The sequence below is a fragment of the Panicum virgatum genome, chromosome 2N, assembly GCF_016808335.1.
Source record: "Panicum virgatum strain AP13 chromosome 2N, P.virgatum_v5, whole genome shotgun sequence".
Lineage (NCBI taxonomy): Eukaryota > Viridiplantae > Streptophyta > Magnoliopsida > Poales > Poaceae > Panicum > Panicum virgatum.
In genome coordinates, this window is record NC_053146.1 from 1,040,573 (window position 1) to 1,066,640 (window position 26,068).

At 44.4% G+C, this 26,068-nt stretch overlaps 2 protein-coding genes across 12 annotated transcripts; both read left to right on the forward strand.

Annotated features, from left to right (window-relative positions):
- Nucleotides 1-1,676: 1,676 nt before the first annotated feature.
- Nucleotides 1,677-5,262, forward strand: LOC120659247. Of its 4 annotated transcripts, XR_005668951.1 has the most exons (10): nucleotides 1,677-1,869; nucleotides 2,568-2,626; nucleotides 2,716-2,970; nucleotides 3,078-3,135; nucleotides 3,238-3,362; nucleotides 3,871-3,933; nucleotides 4,011-4,135; nucleotides 4,268-4,365; nucleotides 4,620-4,714; nucleotides 4,891-5,262. XR_005668951.1 is itself a non-coding variant. In XM_039937326.1 (9 exons), the coding sequence occupies exons 1-9, from the start codon at nucleotides 1,818-1,820 to the stop codon at nucleotides 4,962-4,964; spliced, it is 909 nt and encodes a 302-aa protein (XP_039793260.1). In that variant the 5' UTR covers nucleotides 1,677-1,817; the 3' UTR covers nucleotides 4,965-5,262. The 4 variants fall into 4 exon arrangements, 2 of the variants coding, with proteins under 2 accessions (XP_039793260.1, XP_039793261.1); XR_005668950.1 differs by having other exon boundaries at nucleotides 4,268-4,714; nucleotides 4,891-5,253; XM_039937326.1 differs by lacking the exon at nucleotides 4,620-4,714.
- Nucleotides 5,263-5,807: 545 nt separating this feature from the next.
- Nucleotides 5,808-25,733, forward strand: LOC120659246 (U3 small nucleolar RNA-associated protein 25-like). Of its 8 annotated transcripts, none has more exons than XM_039937320.1 (23): nucleotides 5,808-5,968; nucleotides 6,071-6,160; nucleotides 6,255-6,447; nucleotides 6,892-7,033; nucleotides 7,652-7,757; nucleotides 9,564-9,664; nucleotides 9,751-9,873; nucleotides 12,191-12,271; nucleotides 12,500-12,645; nucleotides 13,274-13,346; nucleotides 16,915-16,974; nucleotides 22,466-22,504; nucleotides 22,585-22,673; nucleotides 22,829-22,893; nucleotides 23,113-23,159; nucleotides 23,268-23,327; nucleotides 23,553-23,624; nucleotides 24,070-24,099; nucleotides 24,282-24,376; nucleotides 24,487-24,592; nucleotides 24,692-24,754; nucleotides 24,850-24,921; nucleotides 25,370-25,733. In XM_039937320.1, exons 1-23 carry the CDS (start codon nucleotides 5,929-5,931, stop codon nucleotides 25,442-25,444), a joined length of 1,968 nt encoding a protein of 655 aa, XP_039793254.1. In that variant the 5' UTR covers nucleotides 5,808-5,928; the 3' UTR covers nucleotides 25,445-25,733. The 8 variants fall into 8 exon arrangements, 6 of the variants coding, with proteins under 6 accessions (XP_039793254.1, XP_039793259.1, XP_039793255.1 ...); XM_039937325.1 differs by having other exon boundaries at nucleotides 6,255-6,395; XM_039937321.1 differs by lacking the exon at nucleotides 16,915-16,974.
- The last annotated feature ends 335 nt before the right edge of the window (nucleotides 25,734-26,068 follow it).

The following is a 26,068-nucleotide window of genomic DNA, read 5'->3' on the forward strand; positions in this document are numbered from 1 at the left end:
TTTTAGGGCCAAGGAAATAATTCTTTCTATAACAATTGATGTTGTTATACCATTTTCTATCAAATGTTTCGTAAAATTGTAGAAGTTTAAGTACTTTTGCATGTATTTTACTATTGAAATATGTGGCTTAGACATGTTAGTGTATGTTGCTATCCTTCTGCAATCATAATCAAATTTAGTTTTACAATAATATTTTGCCCAAATTATATATATGCCTGTAGCATGATAGCATCGGTGATGTATAAAAAAGAAATCCAAAAAAGAAGAAAATCGTGGGCTATGGCCCATGGGCTCTTAGCCTTAGCCCGTAGCCCATGCTTACTCCCCTCCAGTTTCGGATTTTTTTTTTCATTTTTGTATTTAAAAAAAATTAAAATTTCAAAAATATATGGCGGTTTCGAAAAATTTCAAAACTATACCCCTGTCGCCCCTTGCCTGGGCGACAGGGGGACTGTCGCCCTCTGACTGGGCGACAGGACCTAAATGTAAAAAAAAATTACATTTAGGTCCTGGCACCCGGGACGCATTAAATAGCGAACTTGTAAAATCGATATAAAATCGTATAAAAATCGGAAAAATACAAACTCAACTGTTCTGGATTCTATGAAACAATATCTACAACTTTTGTTATATAAAGTTTTTCATTTGATCAATGTATCTTGCTCTATTTTAAATACTAGTTTAATGCACTTTTATTTAAATCTCAAGATCCATCCTTTGGATGTAGGTCACCTTTGGCTAAAGTGTTTCATATGGTGAGCATAGACTTGTACAAAATTGGTAGATCCAGAAAAAATTTCTAGAATAAGTTTTTAAATTAAATCTTGCAATATGTCTAGTTTAAATGAGTTATTTATCCATGCTGCTATACTGAGTTTTAGAAGTCATAACTTTTACAGTACCATTATTTTATTTCCTAAGAGCTATAAAAAAAGTTTGGTAAATTTTAGATAAGCACGACTAGACCAAATGAATTATGACTAAGGTAAATGCACTAAATCAAGAAAAATAGTTCTTGTACCTAGAAAAATTTGAAATAATTCATTTGGTCTAGTTGTGCTTATCTAAAATTTACCAAACTTTTTTTGTAGCTCTTAGGAAATAAAATAATGGTACTGTAAAAGTTATGGCTTCTAAAACTCAGTATAGCAGCATGGATAAATAACTCATTTAAACTAGACATGTTGCAAGATTTAATTTAAAAACTTATTCTAGAAATGTTTTCTGGGCCTACCAATTTTGTACAAATATATGCTTACCATATGCAACACTCTGGCCAAAGATGACATGCATCCAAAGGATGAATCTTGAGATTTAAATAAAAGTGCATTAAACTAGTATTTAAAATAGAGCAAGATACATTGATGAAATGAAAAACTTTATATAACAAAAGTTGTAGATCTTGTTTCATAGAATCCAGAACAGTTGAGTTTGTATTTTTCCGATTTTTCTATAATTTTATATCTATTTTATAAGTTCGCTGTTTAATGCGTCCCGGGCGCCAGGACCTAAATATAATTTTTTTTTACATTTAGGTCCTGTCGCCCTCGTATAGTTTTGAAATTTTTCGAAACCGCCGTATATTTTTGAAATTTTAATTTTTTAAAATACAAAAATGAAAAAACCGCTCCAGTTTCCACCACACAAAAACGGCGGAGAGGAGATAGTTGTTGCCTGCTCCGGTGTTCCCCTGCCTTTTCAGTTCTGATGATGAAAAGAGGTGGTGGTAAAACTGAAACATTCTTCTTCCCCAGCAATCCATAGCTCGGAGCCCCGGTTCTCTGCACAGCTCGTCCGTGTCCGTCCAGCCGCTGTGGATGACGCTCGCAGCGAGCGCACTCTCGTGCCGCCTCCCACTCCCCACCAAAGGTGCGTTCTGTCATCCATCTTCCCGTGTTCTTGGTCCGACTAATTCTCTGCATCCGATAGCTTCACGTCGTGCGAGATTTCATTCTCCACGGTCCGTTGCCTTGATGCGAAAATACCTAGATTTCCCCTTTGCCATTTTGGAGATTGATTGGATTAGATCCGTTGGTGATGTCAGCCCATTCATTGTTGCCCTCTAACGAAATGTTAGGTGCTTTGGATTCATCAGTCATCCACTTGTTCTTGGGATGTTTCCTTTTCTTCAGCCACAACAGTTGTTGGAGAAAAGGGAGACCCACCAATGAAAAAGAACATGCTAACTGAAACCTAAGGGACTAGAATCTTAAAAAAGTTACTGCAGCAACTGGAGGAATCATTGCTGCAAGCGCCTTACTGTAAAGTTGATCTCGATGGAATCAAAATGACATCCTTGGTACAACTGTAATCATACAGACAGGCGGCAATTGGTGCTGTAGCAGCTATTCCGTTACAATTTATATTCATGTCAGAATTAAGGAGGATGAACATAGTCACAAAGAGTCTTAACTTTTTTCTGTGTCAACAGATATTCTTGCCTTCTTGGCATGTGTTTTACTATATGTCTTGTCATGTGCAAATGTATTTGCATATCATTCTTTTTTTTAGAAACTATTGCTTATATCATTCTGGTATCCTTACATTGCCAGATGATACTTGATTAGGTTGGAAATGGCAAAGCACGGTTGCTACATGGAAACATAAGCGTTCTGGCCGACATAATGTAAGCACTGTTCTGCCACGTGACTGACTTTTATTTAGTACCTCTCGATGTATATATGCATGGCATACAGACGTTATTTCATATTGAAGGCGGTCATAACATTTGCGACAAAGAGTACTAAAAGGGAAAGGAGAAATTTTCAGAAGAAGTCAAAAGATTCACTGTTGACAAGTGATGAAGCTTCTTCAGGCGGTGGAGGAAGCGCCAGCACAAGCCTCAAGGTCAATAGCGAGGATGTTGCTGCTACTGATGATCAAATTTCAGGTGCCCCAAGGACTGCTGTTCTTCAGGCATACACTATCACATCAGGCTTGCTGCTTGCTGGAGGACTTCTGCTTCGCCAGGTAAATGCTGTAGTTTTGCAGCATCCTGAACTCTTTAGGATTCCAGATTCCTTACTTTTTTTTTGGCTGAATTTCATATGATAAAAATGACTGATTGTCTACTGCAGGCATCACACCTTGCATCTTTAAATGGATGGCCAATTTCTGATCCTACAGATGTTTCATGTTAGTTTTTTTTCCTCCATCTTTGTGAATAAATGAGATCAATGTAATATTGCTGACTTGGCGAAATGCCTTGTAGTGTAGTAACTACTGTTTTTTCTGCAGTCAATTTTGAAACATGGCATCTCGAGTTGGTAGCAGGGCTTGTAATAGTAATCTCCTCTAGCAGATACATTCTGCTACAAACATGGTCAGATTTCAGAGATTCCAGTGAAGCTGCAAATACACAAGTATATAACTGTGTGCATCCTTTGAAGTTTGAAGATAGTTCTCTTTTGTAGGAGTTAATGGTGTCACATTTTAACTTGCTGATAAGGAACAGTTCTATATCTCATAGAGGTTCTTCATAATGAGAAGCATTCTGTTAAACACTGAAAGATATAGTTGTTTCACAAATTGTATGTTCTAGTCTGTTATCCTAATGAAACATAGAGCATTTTTGACTGCCTGGCACCAGAAGAACCCATTATATTTGTCTGACGAAAAGAACTCAGCACAACATGCAGTCTTTCATCAACTTATTCTTCACTCCCATCACTTTTGCATATTTGCAGCTACTCTGCAGGTGTAGGATACTAGTATCTCTTTTCATTCTATGGTCAACAATTAGAGTGTGATGTCTTCTACTGATGTCATTTTTGGACTGCAACCCTGCCAAGCTTACTCTACATTTTTTAGATACTGCAAATATCTTCATTGAAATACACACTGATCAATTAATTTCTTTTCTCCCATCAGATCCTTAGTTCGCTAGAGCCTTTGGACTACATTGTTGTTGCTTGTCTCCCTGGGATAAGTGAGGTGAGCACATCGATTCAAAAAGATTTCTTAAGAACACTGGTTTGATGAATAAAAAACTTTATGCATACTTATAACAGGAGTTGCTCTTTCCAGGGGCACTGATGCCTATCTTGGGATTGAACTGGATTAGTGCCCTTATAATCGGAACCATTTTTGGTGTTCTTCACTTGGGCAATGGCAGGAAATATTCATTTGCGATCTGGTAAATACTTTTTTGCAGTATTTTCGCATATCTGCAATGGGGAAAGGTTTCATGAATCATTTCCTGCTATCCACATAAGTAACATGGTGATAAGCTTCAGATGTGCTCTTACACATATTTTTATGTTTCCAGGGCAACATTTGTTGGCTTTGCCTATGGTATAGGAGCTATAGCTTCCTCGAGCATTATAGTTCCAATGGCTTCTCACTCCGTAAACAATATTATTGGAGGTTTACTTTGGTGCTTTACCAAGAACTCACAAAAATAAATATATAATACCCTCAGTAGTCATCCCTGGAAGATCTTGCACTAGTTTAGCCTCACCTTACTAGTTCTGTTGTTACTTATAACTACTAGCGTTCCACTGTTGCTTCATTCATGTATTTTCAGTAGCTTGTAGTAATTTTCCATGTTCTCGTTTGCCTACGACCATAAGGAAAATGAAGTTAAACATCACCACTGACCTATGGAAAACAAAATGCAGGGTCATGAGCATTTAAAACTCAACCGTTGAGCCTTTAGCAGTAAATTACTGACGAGTGTTGGTAAAAGCACATAGAATTTCAAATGGAAACTAAGGTTGGTTCTGGAACAAAATTCTCGTATTTTCTTTCCAAAGTTGGAATATTTATTAAGTTTCCCCCTCTTCTGGCTTTCCACAAAGTTTGAGAAACTTACACCTAAACGACAAATACCCTGTACAAATAAGAGAAATCCTTACCTGGCATGACCACCATGGTTGCAACTGATTCCAGGATCAGGAACATGCAGGCCATGTTTTGTTAAGCCCTTGCCATGGGTTGCTTGCTACGAATATGCAAAGCTGTAATGTTCTCTTCTGGGTGATGAAGAATGCTTTTATGTATGTATATATAGGCCTGATAGGATTAGTTACTGCATTGCAGCGGTACTAGCTAACTGTATGTATGAGCTGTCTTGAAACATCACAACTTATGGCCAGTGTATGATCCAATTTTCAACTATCCAAGCACCCAGCTTATAAAAGGATATGAGAGGGCTTCCCTAGCCACTACACCTTATAATGAGCTAGCTGAGTGAGTTGTCCTAAGCTGTAGGTTGCACTTACACCTGCAATTAAAATTCATAATTCGCTGTTTACATTTTGAGTTTTCCTCTGTCTATCTCTCGGATGTCAGCAAAATCTGAAGAAGCTTGTAGCATGCAATATATAGTACTTAAGTAGTTGTATTTCTAATTTGGGTGTGAGATCAATAAAAGCAGAGAATGTCTCCTTTTCCAAAAAAAAGAAAAATTGTTCTTATAAATAACTGAAATTTCATCTCAAAATAGTGAATTCCAATAGTTTAGAAATATAAATTCTAGGCTCCAAAGTTTTGACCCTTTTACGACTTATTATTATTACGAAGTTTTGCAGAAAAGGATAATCTTATCCTACTTTCGTATAGTTTTGCCCTTGCGTTCTGGAAACAAAAAGCTAGAAGCACAACTAGCTCATGCGAGCTTTCAAAACAAGCAGGCTGGCCCAAAAGCAGAAAGCACGCAGACCACCAACCCCAAAGGCCCAAATCCCCCCTACTCAAAGGGCTTCACAATGGGCCCATAACTTGAAGAGAACAGGCCACGGCCCACGTAGCACCCAGCCCTTCACGCCCGCACCCTCTCCTCCCGTCCCCTCTCCCTCCATACTCCATCAGCGCCGCGCCGCCGCCGCCGCCTCCGCCGCCGCCTCCGCCGCCTCCTCCTCTCCGCCTCTGCCGTGTGCACCCTCCCCCTCCGCCACCCTTTGTTGCCGCCGCCATCCTCACGGCAGGATGGGGAAGCGCAAGTCCATGCCTTCCGCCACCGCTCGAGGTACGAAACCCTGCCCCCAACCAATGCGGCGCCACCTCCTTCTCTCTATCGAAGTTGTCTTGACGCGCTCTCCCTCCTTGTTTGCTGCTGCTGCAATCGCAGGAGCCAAGAGCCGGCCAAAGAGGCCAAGGTCCGCGAAGCAGGGAGCCGAGTTACGGGAGGAGAATCCCCAACTGCCGGAGCACGACGACGGTCTGTTCTTCTCGCATTGGATTCTTTTCCTTCCGCTTCCTGCAACAAAGTAGTGCTTGCGCTCGTTCCTACTGAACTTGGGCACCGTGTGCAGCTGAAACTGTAGATACTGAACCGAGAGCGGCGGAGACTGTTCAGCATGAGAAAGAATCTAATGGAGGCTTTCAAGCTGTAGTGCAGGGTGATGAAGATGACACAGAAGATGACCTAGACGCTTCTAGTGGTGATGATCCAGGTGATACAATAAACAAGGGAAACAATTGTTTCGATGAAACAGAGACTTCATGGTTTGTGATGCCCATTTAAGGCTTTTTGCATTTAATTTGTTCAGCATCTATCACATTGCCTTTATGGAGTATTATGGTTCCATGTTTGCATTCAGAATGTTAACTTAATGTCACCTGTTTACTTTATTTCTCTTTTTTTCTTCTAAGCATACAATTTGTATAGTCCTTATATCAGTAACAAGATGATCAGCAGATCACTTCATTTTTTACTACTTCATTCTGTAGCTATTTTTATCTGAGGTGTTATCTTTTTAGACCGATCTGAGGAGGTTACCCTCATTATTTTTATTTCCGGGATAGAATTGAACTTTGCGATTTTCCTTTCAAATTCCATCTATCATTATCAGTATGGAGATGTGACAAAAGATTCATATCCTTTCTATTTGTTGCGATTTCCTGTTCTTGCATCCATTTCACCACTGCCTCCCTTTATCTATTTTGCAGTTCATTTCATCGTCATGTAAGCCGTGTCCTAACAAATGAAGAAGTCAAGGCATTGATAAAGCAGAACTCTAAATTTAAATGGGAAATTCCTGCTGTGGACATTCCAAGGTCCAAATGGGTTGGAACAGGTGAAAAAATGCAGGTAGAGTTTTGGTTAGTCCTTATGTCTTGTATTTTGAATTTTATATGCCAGTCATCTGAAATTTCTAGATGATGGTGTATTTTCCAGTCTTGAGGTATGCTATAGTATGTTTCAAGGACCAATACTATATCGCCCTGGAGTAATAGCTATGCCTAATTCTCTATGAGAAAAACAACTATGCCTAATGGCAGTACCTGTTATAAAGCCTATAGGGCCACCTACTAATGTTTTTTCATAAGTGAGTTGAGTTATTTTGATAATGCATTTGTATTTTGTGCACTTTTTATACACGTCCTCAACTGTCTATCACTCATCTTACAAGCTAGAGCTGAGGAACTGTAAATAAATGTTTGGGGGGAGGAAACATCGATCATTGTTTGTGTATCAAGCAACACTGGTTTCTGTGATTCCTTAATATTTTTATGGTACACGTATCGTGAAGTCATGCAAATTTTGTTGAGCACAAGACCCGCTAAAATATCGCTATTGTTCATTTTGGTTTGTCTAATAAATGCCAAATCATTCAAATAGCTTTGTGATTGGTTATCTTACCTATTGTACATGACAAGTTCTGGGATGATTAATTTTACGGGCAACCTCTATGCTTTGTTTTTTCAGGAAGGTTGTGATGATCATCTTGATGATGTCAAAGGAAAGTTGAGAGACCATTGGCAACATACGCTTTCTGATCATCTAAATTCTCGAATGAGCTTCTTCTCTCTTTGTAAGTTCTTTTTATTGCAATAAACAGCATCTCTTTCTTGTCTGCCTTGATCACAGCTGTGAAGTTCATGGTTCTTTCTTGTCTTTCATACTTATTAGGGCCTGTTTGGGAGAGCTCCAACTCCTATAGTATCCCATAATACAGAGTTGTAGGTTAAAATGAAGTGTTTGAAGCTTCTGTTTTATTAGTCTTAAATGAGAACAATATAGCTCAATGAAACACCAACCCACAGTCTACCCTCAGCTCCTGCTCCAAGAATTGGATCCAGGAATACCCAGATCCACAAATTGGTTGAGCTGGAGTTCTCCCAAACAGGCCTTTATGACTGCTGAGTTTGGCATTGGTAGCAGTTTGCCCTATCTATTTCTGGAGAATATATTATTAATAACACTATAACAGTTATCTTAGCCTAGAGCGAATAAAGTTCCAATTATCAGATTTTGTGATAGGGCACAGCAATATTAGAATAATAAATGTGTGCCTCAGTTCCCTTTATTGCAATAAACAGCAACTCTGCCTGATTGTAGCTGTGAAGGTCCTCGTTCTTTTCTAGAATGATACTTATGGTCTGTTTGGGAGAGCAGAGAGCTCCGACTCACATAACCTACGTAGTAGTCTAAAATGAGACAGTAAGGTTCACTGGGATACCCCGCTCCACAAATTCTTGGAGCTGGAGCTCTCCCTAACAAACCCTTATGGCTGCTTCAGATTGGTGGCTTTAAAGCACTTTACCTTCACTATTTCTGCATTATATGTTATTTAATAACAGATAATATTGACTAGATCGAATTAAGGTTCCTATTATCAGATTTTTTGGTAGGTCCTGGCAGTGCTAAGTGTACAGGTAGTTGTATCATGACTTCATATATCCAGTGCACATGGTTATACATTTTCTTTTACATGACTAATATTTCTTATCAACTAATCCATTGAACATTAGTACATAAATATATGTGCCTATGTAGAAACATAGATATCACATAAAAGGTTTCAAAACAGGTGGTATTAAGAATATCTCTTGTTTTACGGGATAAATGATCAAATTTCACAAGACCACGAAGGACCTCAGGCCCTGCCAAAATATCATCATTTTGACAATCAACCTAGGCTCAAATTTTCCTATATCTTTCTTTGGTTTTAGTCATCCCTTCACAGCAAATGATTGATTCGGAAATGCTATGTTTGAGATAGCAGTCACCATATGCTACTGTAGTTACCCAAAAATCCTAATGTGGAAGAAACCACGGGTTATATGCTTGGCCGCATGGCGAATTTGATTCTGCTAATGTATTAGCTAGATGTGTTGAGCTTAAGTTGCCTGAGTCCAGTCTTAATTGGTCATACATCCATGTCAACCTTACTGATTCAATGCAGCTATTCACCGATCTCAGCAACAATACAAATTATATATTTAATATAACACCTCCGGTTGGTTTGTCTAGAACCTAGCATGAATTAGCTGTTGCTTGGTGCATTCTTTATACTGTTATTTAAGTATTGTTCTTACCCTTGGGGCCTTGTGTTAATATTTGTATATGGAACAATAAAGCACTTCTAGTTCTTAAAGAGTGAAGTTTATGCATAGTGTATGCCTATTCAATCCTTATCCTAATCATATTCAATGAAAATAAGGGCTATTGGTACAGTTTTAGGATTTTCAGTTAATTCACAACCCAACATTCTCCTAGACAGTGATGAATAAGAGAAGGGCTGTATCTTGCCAAATTTCCTCACCAGTATAATGTATGGTATACTTTCTATTTTCTTTTTGTTAGATATAATTTTGTTCTTAATGAATTACTGCAGGTAATAGTTATCGTGACATAATGCATTGTAATAAGAAGCCATTTTATCTGAAACGTAATGGTGTGGATTCCAGTACTATGGACGCATATATTATGCATGCTGTAAGTTTTACTCTCTTTTTGATCATGATATTATTCTTGAATCTCTTATGGTGCTGGCTAATCTGCAAAGCTTACTACTTCTGCAGTTGAATCATGTTCATAGGACACGGGATGTTGTCATTAGAAATGACGCTAAGCTTAGGAATGATGCCAACAGAGACATTTCGGATGATAACACATACCTTGATCAGGGTTTTACGCGCCCAAAGGTATATCACATCAAGAATGTTGAAATATTGAGCATCTGCTAGGTTGAGACATCAACTGAGATTCCATTACTAGATTCTTTTAGTTGTTTATTAGTGTGCTATGCTGCAGTTATTTTGCAACTTTTTCTTTGTGATCAATGTTTAAAATCTCCGGCTATGGCACTTAGCGGCTGGATTCTACAGCAGCTAAAAACGCTATAGCTGGCTATAGCGTCCGCTAATCCAGTTTAGCGGTTTTGTTTAAACACAGCAGAAATCAATGAAAACAAGACAAAAAACAGGAGAGCAATCTGGAATTCACGACCATTACTTGACATAACAAGTCACAAGCTCCAAAATCTGTCACTACCCTTTATACATCAGCTCCAAACTCCATCTATCCAGCATTGAATCTAGCAATCTAATGCAAAGAAAAGAACAATAAGAACAGAGCACACAACAGCAAGAAGAGGAGAGGGAACTTGCACGTCTGTTGCTAAGGCTGGGATAAACACGTAGTGTTACTTCGGTTGGGACAGAAGACGCTGCAGCTTGGTCTTTTCCTTGCCGCCGGTCACAGCCGCCGCAACCACCAGTCGAACTGGTCGCCATCGCCGAAGCTATTTTGGGGGCAGAGGAGAGGTCGTCAACTCACTGGTCTTCGTCGCCACAGGTAGCAGGCGTCATCCCGCCGGTTGCAGTTGCCGCCGCCACCGCCACCGCCTGTCAGAGCAGCAGCTGCCGCCGCCGGTCGGGGAGAGGATTTGAGCATTTGTTTTGGCTAGGGTTGGGTCGTAGTCGAGTGTGGATGCTTTTTGGGCCGCGCCTGCAGGTTTTGGGCCTGACGCTCTTGATTTCGGCCCGAATAAGCAACGTAGCGGCGCTAAATTGTCTGCGTTTTAGCGGCAATAGCGCGCTAACTGCCGCTATTTGCTCCAGCGATTGCATAGCATTAAACTGTTTCTATCTTAGCTGTGGTGCTGCTCAGACGCTATAGCCGGCTATAGCGAAAGCTATAGCCGGCTATTTAAAACATTGTTTGTGATGTGTGTTGGCACATCTAAGTGAATAGTATCTAATTGGGCACTGCACGCTATAGAAATTTATTGTCCATAGATAATTGTGGGAGTGCAATTACACTCCAGTATAAAGTAAGAATCATTTTGGATATGCAGATTTTGATTACTAATTACATTTTCTGTTTTGAGTACAGTATTTGAAAATTGATACAGGTATATTTGTCTCTGAAAGAGAATATGTCCAGGAATTGTAGATTGATTGATAGAGAGTACAATGGAGGTACACATATATAGGCAAGGATCCCAAGGGCTTATAGAAACAGAGCCAATAAAGGGGTGCCTTGCCTAGTCTAGCAATCAGACCTAATCTCCTAGGGTCGGTGGCAGCAACCAACAAGGCTGGTGCGCCTGGCACCCTTGGCCCGTAGGCCAGCCCAACACAGCAGCCCATAGAGGGAATATACAATCTTCTAACACGCCCCCGCAGTCTGATCGGCAGCACCGCGAACGCTCAGACTGGACCTGAACTCACTGAAGACCAACGAAGTTAGCCCCTTGGTGAAGATGTCGGCGTACTGTGATGTGGTGGGCACATGAAGGACGCGAACATCACCACATGCAACCCGCTCTCTGACGAAGTGGAGGTCGATCTCGATGTGCTTGGTATGCTGATGCTGAATGTGAGGGAGAGGTCTTGAGTTTGAATCTTGGTTAGCGCAATTAAATAAAAAAAGTGCTGCTCGCTCCTATTCCATGTCTGAGGCCTGGGGGAGCCTCCACGTGAGGGGGAGTGTTGGAATATAAGTGAATTGCCCACCTGTCCTCATCAGATTAAGCTTTTGGGTTGAACTGGTTGGTGCATGCAACTCAATATGGTATCAAAGCTAGAGGTCTCGAGTTCGAATCCTAGTTTGCACAATTAAATAAAAAAAATTGCTGCTCGCTCCTATTCCACGTCTGAGGCATGGGGGAGCCTCCACGTGAGGCGGAGTGTTGGAATATAAGTGTATTGCCTCTCTCCCATCGGCTTAAGCTTTTGGATTGAATTGGTCGGTGCATGCAACTCAATAGTCTCAAATGTTTGACAACAACATACATTTGCTGTACTCATAAATATATTTACAAATATTAGTAGTCATATTTGTGTTTTGGGGGTCATGTCGTTGCCCAAAATGGCACTTATTATGACTGGATGTATGTAAACCTAGCTGGCATGTTATCCTATGGTGGTCATATAGCGTTCATTTCCTGTACTATAAATCCAGTCTTAAGCTACCCTCATATCTATCCTCATTTCTTTTGTCTAAATATATATTTAGGTTCTTTTCTTGTTACCGTTAAAAAGTTTTGCACGACGCATTGTGAAGAGATTGATCCAGCTTTCCCCGTTGCAGCAAAAGGTAGAATTTCATTATTCTTATATTTATATATGCAGTGATTTGGATTCTGTTTTCTTCGAGATATGAAGCAAATTTGTAAAATGAATTCTAATCGCCCCTTTGCATACATTTGATCCTGCATAATATTGTATACTATATTGCTATCTGCTGATACTGTTATATACAACTATGCCTGCTCTTATATGTTTTTGTTTCTGGGACTAAGTGATATCTTTCTCTCTTCTGCAGAATGCCATGGGACCATTTAAAAAGGAGTTTGGTGAATCAGATGATGAAATGGAGGTGCCTGAACATGGCACAAAACCTGCAGACTTTGACCTTCTTTTTTCTGGAGATATCGACGATCACTTTCTTTTTGGCATAAAATTAACGAAGTAAGTATGGTATATAATAATCAAGATTATTTAATTTGCTTATAATAAAATTTCAGATTCAGAGTTTCAGACTTCAGTTTGTCTCTCACCACTTTCCACGTATAGTTAAACTAGTTTTTCGTCCTTTTACTATCACATGCCTGGAAGTGAAAGTTTGGATTCCAATGGATATTGAGTTGTGGATATATAACTCTATATTTCACTATGTTCCCACTTAGAGTTTCAGTCAGCAGCTTTTATCTTAGTCCTCTGTTGGAAATCCGCTCATTTCATAATCTTATTTTCATCAGTACAATATTCGATAGTCATCCATTTGCCTGGACTTTCATCATTACAATAATGCTACCTAATGGTGTTTGTAGTGTGTCCTTATGAACATGACATTATCACTATCAATAAATATATTATAAGAGAAATTTATGCTCAAAGTTTAGTTTGGAAGCTGCCATGAGTCATACCATGCTTTATATTTTGAAATAGAGAGAATATAATTAGATGCCATTTTAAATAACCAAAATGTTGTTTCAGAAAGTAGTGTTCTGAGAACATAAGATCAAATTAATTGTTTCTAGCACATTGATTAAGAAGAACGTCTTAATAGTTAATGTTTGAACTATTTTTTTTGCAGGAAATCTATCAAGCTGTACAGTAATTTCTATTCTTCTGATATCATTATTGCATCTCCTTTAGCACTTAAACGTGTAAGTATCTTTTTTTAAACGACAGTTCTTCATAAGACTTTGTTACCTGTACTTATGTCCAGCAGCTGCACATTACTCTTATTCTGGGATGAACTATTACCCTCTTGGTCAAGAACTTTATGTACTCTTGAAAATCATAAGGAGCATACTTAGTTTATGACACTGCAAATGAGATGATCCAGCAAAAAAAATGCTGTCAGCTTATTAGGAAACTTCCTCTCAATGGCCCATCTTCCTTATTTGCCGAATTGCTCATGCTAGTCCTAGGAAACAAAAAGGAAATGCCTAATTGATAGGTCACAAAATTTGTTTGGGATCCAAACAACCTGAGAAGTCCATCTGAAATCTTTCGTATACCACAACATTATAAGTAGCTGTATAGCGGTCAAAAAATTCGATCAGTGCTGTCTTTTGTTTTGTTGTTTATTAGAGTATATTTGGTAGTTGTAGACATGGTTTTAAAGGCGTCGCCTAGGCGTCGCCTAGGCGTCCGGGCGGAAAAAAAGTCTGGGCGTCCGCCGCCGCCTTGCCAAAATCAAGGAGAAATAGCCAGGGATGAATGGAGGAAGAGGAGAAGAACGGGAGGGGAGCAGCAGGTCAAGAAGCGGCTGCCTCACCATCTCTTGGCAGCTCGGTCGGCGGTGACTAGTGCAGAGAGGTGCGGACCTCCTTCTGGTGAGCGGCGGCGGCTGGTTTGGAAGGGGACCGGCGGCGGCGGCGGCGGTCGATTCAGAAGGGGAGTGGCAGCAGGGACCCATCCAAGGGCCGGGTAAGAGGGGGAAGAGGCAGATGCTTGGAGGAAGGCGAGAGATTGGAGCGGCGGCGCAGCTGCTGCGAGAGAGATGCGAGAAAGAGCGACGGGAAGAGCTGCGAGAGAGAGATGCGAGAGAGAGCGGCGGCGCTGCTGCTGCGAAGAAGAGGGCGCAGAGGGGTTGAGGGTGGTTGCTACCTGGGCCTGGGCTGCCTAAGGAGGGGTAAGATATGGGCCTCTTCGTGGGCTAGGCCAGTCTCCTTCTCCTTTCCCTTCTTTCCTTTTTCTTTTTCCTCTTTCTTCTATCCTTCCTGCTGTTTCTGGACAGTCATAAGGCGTCGCCTTGCCTCGCCTAGGCGTCGCCTAGACTTCGCCTAGGCGTCCGGAAGGTGGGTGAACGCCGCAACTCGCCTTACCGCCTTAAGAACTATGGTTGTAGATATATGTATCGTAGACTACCATATGTATCCCGGGGAGTCTTGCCCCCCAAGTCATGTACTCTTATATATACCGGCCGAAGCCTCAATGCAATACAACAATCCATCATTACACCAATTCTATTCCCTTCTACATGGTATCACGAGATTAGGGTTTGAGATCCTAGACTATCTTCCGCTGTCCTAACCCTAGCGCCCGGCGCCCCTCCTGCCTCCTGCGCGCCGCCGGCCGTCCCCCACGGCTCCCATCCAGGGCGCCCCCTCGACGGCCTCCTAACGCGCCCCCGGGGAGGTCCCCCATGACCTCCGCCGGGGGCAGCGCCCTCCATCGCGGCGGATCGAGTTAATCCGCCGCCGTCCTCCCGTCTAGCAGCAGCAGATCGTGACGTACCTCGCCACCACCGCCATGAAAGCTATTGTCGACGACCCCGATCCGCGCTGCCGTGGTGGCAGCCGCAGTCTCCTCCGGCGTCTGTGCCCTACCCCATGCTGCCGTGGTGGCAGCAGGGGCCCCGACACAGCGCGTCGACCTCGTCGCCGGCGGCATGCATGACGACGCCGCCCCTTCACCGCGTGGGCTCCAACCGCCTCTCCCCGCGCGGGCTCCAGCCGCCGCAAGGGAGGGAGCCGCCCGGCTTCAACCGCCCCTCCACGGCCCCTCCCGGCGGGGAGCCGCTCGGCGCAGGACCTCCAGCGCCGCCACAGGGAGCCGGCCGCCCGCCTCCCTCATCGCTGTCCGCCGTCCCTCTCTCACTCTGTTTCTTCCGCTTCAGATGCGGTCATTGACCGTGACGGGAGAGAAAGAAAAAGAAGAGATTGAGAGGATTGCGCTATGCGCACCCAGAGGTGCTACACGAGCTGCTGCTAGTTTATTTTTGGTTAGTTTCTCTGATTTTTACTCGATCACTGATCGAGATTGAGTCGCCCACCGCCCGTCGACCTCGCGCCTCTACTTCGACGTCGGCGTCGACTTCACCGGCCTCTTCTTCGTCTTCGACATGCGACATGGTGACATGGACGGTGCCCTAGGGGACGCCCATCTACACTGCCCTCCTCGCCGCTTTGTTCGCACGTCGACCTTCGCCGGCTCGTCGTCGCCTTCACCGATCGGGACGCCTTCACCGACTTCGCCCACCGTCGTCTCGCCTCACGCTACTCGTCTGATCAGCCGATGTGCGTGATCCACCCGGCTCCCGTGATGTCCGTCCTCGTACTGCGCGCCTCTTCCCCGAGTATGGAGGGCTGCCGCTGCTTCGCCTCTTCGGGCAGCCGCGGCGCCACCCGTGGTCTCCTTCGCCGTTGCATCCTCACCGCTGCCGACTACGTCAACAACCTCATCGTCGACTTATCGCTGCGCGTCCCGCGCATGGTCTTCGTCAAGCTGTACGGGTTCTTCGCCATCTCTTTCGAGCACCGCCGCCGTGCAATCCGGATCATTCGGCCTTGTGCTGGAAAATCTGGGTTCCCTTCCTCACTTCGTCTAGCACAACCACGTCGCCAGCATCGCCATCTCGTCCCCGACTACTTCGTCTACTCCAGCAACAGCAGGCATTGGCACCTTCTACCTCGCCTTCTTCTGCGCCTGCGACCGCCATGGAAGCCTTCTCTGCTGGTCCCCCTCGGCGACGGCGTCTGGTTGTGCATCCTCCCTTGCATGTTCGGTAGTGGCAACACCGGTGCGTGCCCATCGTCCCCGATGCGTTCCCGAGCCTGGCAAACTCGGGCATGTGTCGCCTGATGGCCTAACTTCATCGACTTCGGCATCGCTCCCTCTACGACTGCCTCGACGCGTCGCCATCTTCGTCTCCGGCGTCTTCTCCATTATGCCACCACCATGGCGCCTCTTCGTGCGCCCGCGGCTTCATGTGCGGCTACCTCGTCTTCGGCAACTTCGACAGCTCTACGTCGACCACGGCTACTCTACGCATGGCATCTTCGACCATGGCTCCTTCAGCTCGGCTATCTCGACATCAGCACAAAAGGGCTACCATCCGCATGAGTTACTCGCCGGTTTTCTCTCCAGTCGCAGCATCCGCACCACACCGACGTTATGACTGCGGGGGGGTGTTAGTCCGTTGGCTACTGCTTTCGGCTTCTTCTCCAGTCTCACCGTTTGCGGTGCTCCCGTTGTGACTGCGGGGGAGTATTAGAGTATATTTGGTAGTTGTAGATATATGTATCGTAGACTGCCATATGTATCCCGGGGAGTCTTACCCCCCAAGTCATGTACTCTTATATATACCGGCCGAAGCCTCAATGCAATACAACAATCCATCATTACACCAATTCTATTCCCTTCTACATTGTTAAATGCCAGTTTTACATGTAGGACATATAGTTATAGTTCTGTTATTTATACTTTATGCTTTTCTGTTATCAGAAAATTGATGGAGGAGAACATGGCAAGGAGAAGGATTTTGATTTCCTATCATCAATTGAAGTAAGTTCCTTTGAACATATGATCTATTTGCCACCCATTACTAGATACAAGTATTTTTGTTGAACCATAAATATATGTCCACAATCAGATTCACATGAAAAAAAACTGAAAGAGATGTAATTTGTGTGGAATAATTGATTGATTAATTGGGAGATACACAGGTTACATATATAGGGCTGAGAATAGCTTGGGGCTAAAGGAAACCCCGAAACCAAATCTACTCAGGACTCTAACTAACCATATCTCTAGCTTGGGGCTAAAGGAAACCCCGAAACCAAATCTACTCAGGACTCTAACTAACCATATCTCCCTAACCAAACACAGGGCCGGCCGGCTTATACATGCCTAGCGCAGGACCCACACACAAGTATATACAGAATCTGTCTAACACGCCCCCGCAGTCAAATCGTCGGGTGACCGAACATTAAGACTGGACCTAAACTCCGTGAAGACGGATGAAGGCAACCCCTTGGTGAAGATGTCGGCGAACTGAGATGTCGTCGGGACATGAAGAACACGCACATCACCAAGTGCAACACGCTCCCGAACGAAATGAAGATCGATCTCCACATGTTTGGTGCGCTGATGCTGAATGGGATTGGAGGACATATAGACAGCACTGATGTTGTCGCAGTACACCAAGATTGTCTTGCGCAAAGGAGTGTGCAGCTCAGACAGGAGTTGGCGTAACCAGGTGGCTTCAGCAACTGCATTAGCGACAGCTCGATACTCAGCCTCTGCACTGGAGCGAGAAACAGTGTTCTGACGCTTGGACGACCAGGAGATCAGATTATCACCAAGGAAAACCGCATAGCCTGAGGTAGACTTGCGTGTATCTGAACAGCCAGCCCAATCAGCATCAGAGTAGACCACCAAATCTGACTGAGAAGAGGGGCGCAGGAACAAACCCATATGTAATGTGCCACGGACGTAACGCAGAATGCGCTTCAGAGCAGTGAGATGAGGCTCCCGGGGATCATGCATGTGAAGACAGACTTGCTGAACTGCATAAGAGATATCTGGCCTAGTGAAAGTAAGATACTGGAGGGCACCAGCAAGACTACGAAAATCCGTGGGATCTGAAACAGGAGCACCATCAGCTGACAACTTGGGATTCATGTCTACAGGAGTCGCACAGGGCTTGCAATCTGCCATGCCAGCCCGCTCAAGGATCTCAATCATGTACTGCCGTTGAGATAGAAAGAGATCTGAACCCACTCGTTGAACCTGCATGCCAAGGAACTGATGAAGGGCGCCAAGATCCTTCAGTGAGAATTCCTGTTGGAGAGAGGTGATGGTGCGCCTCAGAAGATCAGCGGAGGAAGCCGTCAAGACAATATCATCAACATACAACAAAAGATAGACCACATCTTCGCCACGATGGTAGATGAACAAAGAAGTGTCTGACTTAGTTTCGACAAAACCAAGCTGCAGAAGATGTGAAGCAAACCGGCTGTACCATGCACGAGGCGCCTGCTTAAGACCATAAAGTGAGCGATTAAGCCGACACACATAATCTGGATGTGCGGAGTCCTCGAATCCAGAAGGCTGAGCGCAATAGACCGTCTCAGACAGATTGCCTTGCAAGAAAGCATTGTTGACATCAAGCTGATGAACAGGCCAGGAGCGTGACAGAGCCAGAGATAGAACCGTCCGAACTGTAGCAGGCTTGACCACCGGACTGAAGGTTTCAACAAAATCAATTCCAGGACGCTGAGTGAATCCACGAAGTACCCAACGAGCTTTATAGCGCTCAAAAGATCCATCAGTCTTGAATTTATGCTTGAAAATCCACTTGCCGGTGACAACATTACACTGAGATGGTCGAGGAAGAAGATCCCATGTATTATTAGACAGGAGGGCAGAGTACTCAGCTTCCATTGCAGCACGCCAATTGGGATCAGCGAGGGCGGCACGATACGTCCGAGGAATCGGCGATAAGGGCGTCGCATGATACAGAGCCGGCAGGCGAATACCACGCTTGGCCCTAGTGACCATGGCATGCTGGTTGGTCACAGGGTTGACTCGGACGGCGCCACGAGGGAGGGGAGCAGCAGGTGTAGTCGTGACGGGCGCTGGAGCAACAGGCTGAACCGCGGGGCGCCGGGAGTACACCAAGCCAAAGCGTCCCAGTGGCTGTGCAGCATCAGGACCACTGGGGGAGGATGAAGCCGTGGGTGGCGACGGTGCCGTGCATGGCGCAGCTGAACTCGGTGAAGAAGCCGCGCATGGCGCAGCAGAGGGCGTCGTGGCCGTGCGTGGCGCAACAGGGGGGGTCGAGGCCGCGCGTGGCGCAGCAAAGGGCGTCGAGGCCGCGCGTGGCGCAGCGGGAGACGTCGGGGCTGCGCATGGCGCAGCTGGTGCAGGGACCGCAGGTGGCGTAGGAGGTACATCGCTGGGAAGGGTAGCAACCATGCGGGACTGCATGTTGCTTACAGTAGTACCTGCAGGCAGCAAATGCGGTGATGGTGGAAAAGGAACCACCACCGGATTAGTGAACTCGTCCAAAAAATCGAAATCCGCACGTGAGGGAGAGGGAGATGTTTCCGCAAAGGGAAAGGAAGTCTCCTAAAAAATCACATGGCGAGAGATGATGATCCGATTAGTATGACGGTCAAGACAGAGATAGCCCTTGTGGTGAGGAGAATAGCCAAGGAATACACACAAGGCGGAACGAGGAGCGAGTTTATTTGTGGCGGTGGCAGAAAGGTTAGGGTAGCACTTACACCCAAAGACGCGCAGGTGGTCATATGACGGTGGTGTCCCAAAGAGGGAGAGATGTGGAGTAGAAAAATCGAGCGTCTTGGTGGGTAGAATATTCAAGAGATATGTAGCAGTATTAAGTGCGGCAGCCTAAAACCTGGGGGGATGCTAGCCTGAAACAGAAGGGAGCGAACGACATTATTAATGGAACGAATAATGCGTTCAGCCTTACCATTCTGTGGTGAAGTATGGGGGCAGGACATGCGCAGACGAACGCCATTGGCGAGGAAGAAGATGCGCGAGCTGGAGTTATCAAACTCCCTGCCATTGTCACACTGAAGGCCCTGCACACTGGTGTTAAATTGTGTGCGCACATAGGAAAAGAAATCAGACAAGGTGGAGAAGGTGTCAGACTTAAGGCGGAGAGGGAAGGTCCATAAATAGTGAGAAAAATCATCAAGAATAACGAGGTAATATTTATGACCCGAGACGCTAGTAACTGGCAAGGTCCAGAGATCACAATGTATTAACTCAAAGGGGCGCGAGGCGCGAGGCGCGGGATGATGACATATGAAAGGGAAGACGAACATGACGACCAAGTTGACACGCATGACAAATAGAGTTGCTAGCACTTTTATTACAGCGAATGGCAGAAGAGTGTGCTAATCTAGACAAAACTTCATGACCAGGGTGCCCGAGACGCTGATGCCAAAGCGAGGAGGTGCTAGATGCTAGGAGGGCGGATGCCGGAAGCTGCAACGGATAGAGAGGTCCGGAGCTGTTACATTTGATGATCTCGTTCCGAGTGGGAAGATCCTTCACAGAGCAACCAAAGGGATCAAATTCCACAGTGCAATTATTGTCGATAGTGAATTGACGAACGGAAATAAGATTCTTAATAAGGTTAGGAGAAACCAAAACTTTATTAAGATGGAGGTTATGTGGAAGGACATTACTGCCGGTGGAGACCACGGGAAGGAGATTCCCATTGCCAACGATGATAGATGAAGGAGAGTGACTAGAAGGAATAGTGGAGGTCGAGAGTATACCAGCATCGGAAGCCATATGAGTGGTAGCACCGGTATCAAAATACCAATCTTGTTGCGGCGGCTGTTGGAGCGACATGGTCTAGAATTGGGCCGCTAGGGCCTGTTGATCCCAGCCCGGAGACAGAGGCGCAGCAGGGGAGGGAACACCCCACTGGCCAGCCCATTGGCCAGGTGGGCCGGCGACGTAGGTCTGGTGTTGAGCTGGAGGAGCGGCCCGCGGAGGCATCGGGGCCCGTGGACCCGGCCACATGTAGATCGCGCCGGTCCACGGGTTGTAGAAGCTGGTGCCGGTCGGTGGAGCCGTCGCAGGCGAGGAGCCGCCGCCAGATGCGTTGCCGGAGGTGTCGCCAGCGGAGGAACCCCCGCCGCCGCCGCCTTTGTTGAAGCGCTTGCCGCCGCGCTTGCCGCGCTGGAAGCCGCCGCCCCCGGAGTTGGACGCCGACTGCTGTGGCGTCTTCGGGGAGGAGTCCTGCTGCTGGGGTGGTCGAGGCGGCGCTGGGGTGGGTGGCTTGGATCCGCCAGAGCCGGAGAGGGCGGTGAGGGCAGCGGCGGGGGGAGCTTTGGCCATGGTCAGCTCCTCGAGACGAAGGTCGTCGCGCACCTGGAGGAAGGAAGGGAGAGGGGTGCTGCGGCGAAGATGAAGACCAAGGGCGCTGAAGCGCTCATTGAGCCCACAGATGATGTTGAGGACGAGCGTCTCCTCGGGGATCGGTTGGCCGAGGTCCCGAAGATCTACTGCCATGCGTTTGAAGCGGCGGCAGTAGTCGATGACGGAGAGATCGCCTTGGGAAAAGGCCCGGAACTCTTGGTCGGCGTAGAGAGCAGCGGGACGAGAGTCCGGATGTTCTGGACAGAGACAGCTTGCGCATGGAGATTGAGGAGGACGGCGGCCTCCTGTTGGAGAAGAGCGGCCTGGAGGTCGATGTCGTCTTCGCCATGGTGGAAGGCGTCGGCGTCATCTTCCTTGGAGGGCGCGGCCGCGGCACGTTCGGCAGCAGCGCGCTCCTGCGCGGCACGGAGACGAGCGGCGGCGGCGTCGAGATCGGCCTGAGCGGAGGCGGCCTCCCGCTCAGCTTCCTCGGCGCGGGCCAAAGCAGCAGCTCGGGCTGCCTCGGCTGCGCGTGCTTCCTCGTCGCGTGCAGCGTCAGCGTCGGCAGCAGGTTTGGCGGCGTCATCGTCGCCAGAAGTCATGGCGCTAGGCCGGGCGGGCGCGCAAAGTGCAGCGCCGGCGGGCAGCGCAGAGGCGCGCTAGGAGCAGCGCTGGTGAGGTGGGGCGCGCGTACAGCGGCGCCAACAGTGGAAGGAGAAAACCTAGTCTCGTGATACCATGAAAGAGATGTAATTTGTGTGGAATAATTGCTTGATTAATTGGGAGATACACAGGTTACATATATAGGGCTGAGAATAGCTTGGGGCTAAAGGAAACCCCGAAACCAAATCTACTCAGGACTCTAACTAACCATATCTCCCTAACCAAACACAGGGCCGGCCGGCTTATACATGCCTAGCGCAGGACCCACACACAAGTATATACAGAATCTGTCTAACAAAAACATTATCGGATCCTTCATCACAAGTACTCAGAATATTTTACCTTGCAGGTTGCTAATGTATTAGATCAGAACTATTGCAAAAAATTGTATACATAGACTTTTATTTAGGAATGGAATAGTGTATTTTGTCCTGGTGTTTCTCCTTTATCCTTGTTTATTTATTTCTAAACAACTGTTTGTATGCAGATAGTGGTTGTCGATCATGCAGATGTGATATCGATGCAGGTAAACTTCAAGGTTTATATATTTTTCTACTTGTTTGGTGATAACTTTTGGTACAAATGACAGTTTATGCGTGGATGTAGAACTGGGCGCATCTGGAGGCTGTGTTTGAGCAACTTAATCATTTGCCATCAAAAGAACATGGAACCAATGTGATGCGAATTAGGCCATGGTAGTTCTGTTTCCTTGAATACTTTTATGTTCACGATATGATAACATCAACTCTGTATTATGGACAGTCAGTTGTCATGGCAATTTATTATTTATTATCTGCATATGCTCTCAAACTATATTCATATTAATTAAGCTTGTATATTGATGTTCAAGGTACTTGGATCAGCATGCACAGTACTATCGGCAGACAATACTGTTAAGCTCATATCTTACACCAGGTATGGATTGAGCCCCCCCCCCCCTCCCCCCGGCCTCTTGTTTTTCAGAAATGTAGAGAACAGAAAAGCTCAAAGCGACTAATTATGCATGGGAATTGCATTGATTAGTTAATAGGTTAAAAATTTAATGGTGCTATGCAGACTTTTCCTTAACATCTGTTGCATAGTTGTCCATTTGTATGTACATTTCAAATTTCAATTGTTTGCCATGTTATGCAGAGATTAATGCTTTATTTAATGGATTATGCTTCAATTATGAAGGAAAGGTATATGCCATTCTTGAATCAGAGTCAAGCTGTTTCCTTTGTTTTTCCCTCTAGGGTGTGTAGGTGACTCTTATATTGTTGAACTTATAGTTTTACAACTTTTCCCAGATTAAAATGGTGACCGAGCATGCAGGTGTTCTTCCCAAAATACAACTTGAAGCTCGGCAGGTGAGCTGAATGCTCTTATCTATCTTGATTCTGTCATGTTCTTGCATATGTAGTGAATGAAACATAAAATTTACAGATATTTTTATATAAACAAGGTTTTAATGCCATGGATTCAGAATCCTCCGAGTTGTAGTAGACTAAAGTTCATGCATAATTTCATATCTTATTTACCAAATTAGTTCTGCTTTACTAATCTAATCTTTTCCACGTGCAAATGCTAAACAGGTCTATGAACGGTTCGATGCATCTTCTATTGCCGAAGCTGACGATGCCCGCTTTGATTATTTCTGCAACAAGGTCTGTTCTTTATGCTTGTATAGGATATCTGCCATTGCACTCGCATTAGTTCAAATAGTACATTTCTTATAATGAAAGGATTTACTAGTTTCAGAATAATCTGAGCGACTTTGTGCAATCCTTCGAAGTGAACTGAGGTTTGTCCAAATTCTACAAACATCCTAAAAAATCGGTCTATCTTGATAATTAAAGCCAGCTAATTTATCAACTTGACTAACTTAATTTCTAAGTAGCAAGCAGTTAGACTAGCATACTCAGCTGGGCTAACTGAGTTAGGCTTCTTGGTGTGCTGTCTGTAGGTTTGGCCCACCTTGACAGTCTCTTGGGTTACTGTCAAAAAATGTAATTTTCATTTCACCACTTTTTGTAGTCTATTTCATATAAATGTGATTTATATATTATTCAATATGTCTTTTCTTTATATATATTTTATTATGTGTTACAGGTATATCCAAAGATTCAGGACTTGGATGAGGTATTGCTTCTGTATTTGCAAAGTTTCCACATTCAGTTGTGTTTGATACTTTTGAAAAATGTTGTAGGAGCATCACTTTTTTAATGCTCCGCATGCACCATTCTCCTGTAAAATTTGATAATCTTCACGCTCCTATAATGACCATCTCTTCCAATGTTCGCTAATTGTCTAGTGCAATGCAGGGTGGATTGTTGCTCTTCGTTAGTTCGTACTTTGAATATATTCGAATAAAGAATTTCTTAAAATCTAAGGAAGCGTCTTTTTGTCGAATTGGAGAGTGAGTAGATCTTCCTTCTTGTTATAGATTATTCTATTAGTTCAATTTAAAATACCCGCTCTTAATCTTAAGACAAGTGGTAACTGTGTCTCAATCTACACCCAAATCAGGGCTACATCACAACAAGACATATCTCGTTCAAGACTCTGGTTTTTTGAGGGCAAGAAAAAGATCTTGCTTTATAGTGAGAGATCTCACTTCTACCACCGATATAAGGTAAAAACAAAGCCTGGAGCATTACTTGTTATCCTGCACAGTTCTTGTTATTTTTGTGTTAGTTTTCTAGGATATTCATCATTATTTCTTAACATGCAGATCAGGGGTACAAATCATTTGCTAATTTATTCATTGCCAGGGCGAAAAGAATTTTATCCAGAGGTATTGACTAATTGCCATTCCATATGCGTAGTCTCAAGTTTTATGGTGAAGAGGTTTGAAATTTAATGCCTTTCGGGTTTGTACCTTCCTTTCAGCTTGTAAATATGCTAGGTGAATCAGAAAACCCGAAGTGCAATGTCCTTTTTTCTCGTCTGGACCTTCTTAAGGTGAGTTGCTGTTTCACATAGTTTGGTTCCATAACGGAAATTGTAATCTTGTTGCTATTAGTTTCATACTCTGTAGAAACATTCATCTCATGCACTTTGTGTTCCATTCCATTGTACCATGCAGTTCAGCTATTCAGTTAGCAGCATGAACAAATTTAATTTAATGCTGTACTCACAGTATCACAGTGAATTCAAGAGGAAAATCACGAGCTTTTGGTTTTTGAGCCTGTGTTTGAAAATTTGTCTCACCTAATTTTAGTTAGTACTCAACGGCGATCTACATGTTCTGCATGCAGTTCTCTCATAATCGACTGGTAGCTCTTGTACATATCCAATTTCTTAAGTTTTACATCTTAGAAGTTCATATGCATTCCTTTACTCCATTGAGTTAATCTACACCAGCATAGTAGTTATCCTTGGAGTGAACTGACTTGTTGCTAACTTGCAGTTAGAGCGGATTATTGGGACATCTTCCGCACGAAGGTTGGTTTCCTCTGACAAGAGCATGTTCGTCTTCTGCTGATGTAGACATGTAGTAGCCTAATAGGATTGTGGCCATCTGAGCGATAAAGTTTTGTTGGCACTACGTGCTCTTATGGCTATTTTTCCTAGCTCGCCGCAGTGGCAATTCATCTGTTAAGCTGCTGTAAACTCACCATTCCACAAATATTCGCTTGCTAGTAACAGTAATTCATCATGCCATGGAATTGATTATTGATTGATGTTGTCTACTCTCCATATTATTCATACATGAGAAAGGAAGGGCTAGAACAGATGGTTGTTGACACTTTGAGGATCCCCATGGGTTTTAAGGTTGTGGATGAGATTGCCACTCTGTTCCTTCGATAAAATTCATGTTTCAGATCAAAAGATCGAATCAATTCTTCAGAAACCTATTCAGATTCTCTGTGGGGTCATGCCTTGAATCATGACCAATTATTGCTACCTCAAATTTGTCACTTACAATTTATCTCCAAAGCAATTGGCAAAGACATAAGCAGGCGCTCCGTCGCTTTTCTACATCGAATCTGACAAGATTCAGTAGGAAAGCTGTTGGGCAACACAGTAATCCCTCCCTAAATTACCGTAGTGAGGTTGAACTGGAATAATCAAGATGACTTCTTTTGAATGCCGTTTAGTTTGGTGG

Excerpts from the sequence above, each read along its gene's own strand:
- LOC120659247 (XM_039937326.1), top strand. The coding sequence starts at position 1,818 with ATGACGCTCGCAGCGAGCGCACTCTCGTGCCGCCTCCCACTCCCCACC. Across the intron at positions 3,363-3,870 it reads GTGAAGCTGCAAATACACAA|ATCCTTAGTTCGCTAGAGCC; the intron begins GTATATAACTGT and ends TTCTCCCATCAG. Across the intron at positions 4,366-4,890 it reads CGTAAACAATATTATTGGAG|GATCAGGAACATGCAGGCCA; the intron begins GTTTACTTTGGT and ends AACTGATTCCAG.
- LOC120659246 (XM_039937320.1), top strand. The coding sequence starts at position 5,929 with ATGGGGAAGCGCAAGTCCATGCCTTCCGCCACCGCTCGAG. Across the intron at positions 16,975-22,465 it reads ATTTCCTATCATCAATTGAA|ATAGTGGTTGTCGATCATGC; the intron begins GTAAGTTCCTTT and ends GTTTGTATGCAG. Across the intron at positions 23,160-23,267 it reads GCTTCAATTATGAAGGAAAG|ATTAAAATGGTGACCGAGCA; the intron begins GTATATGCCATT and ends AACTTTTCCCAG.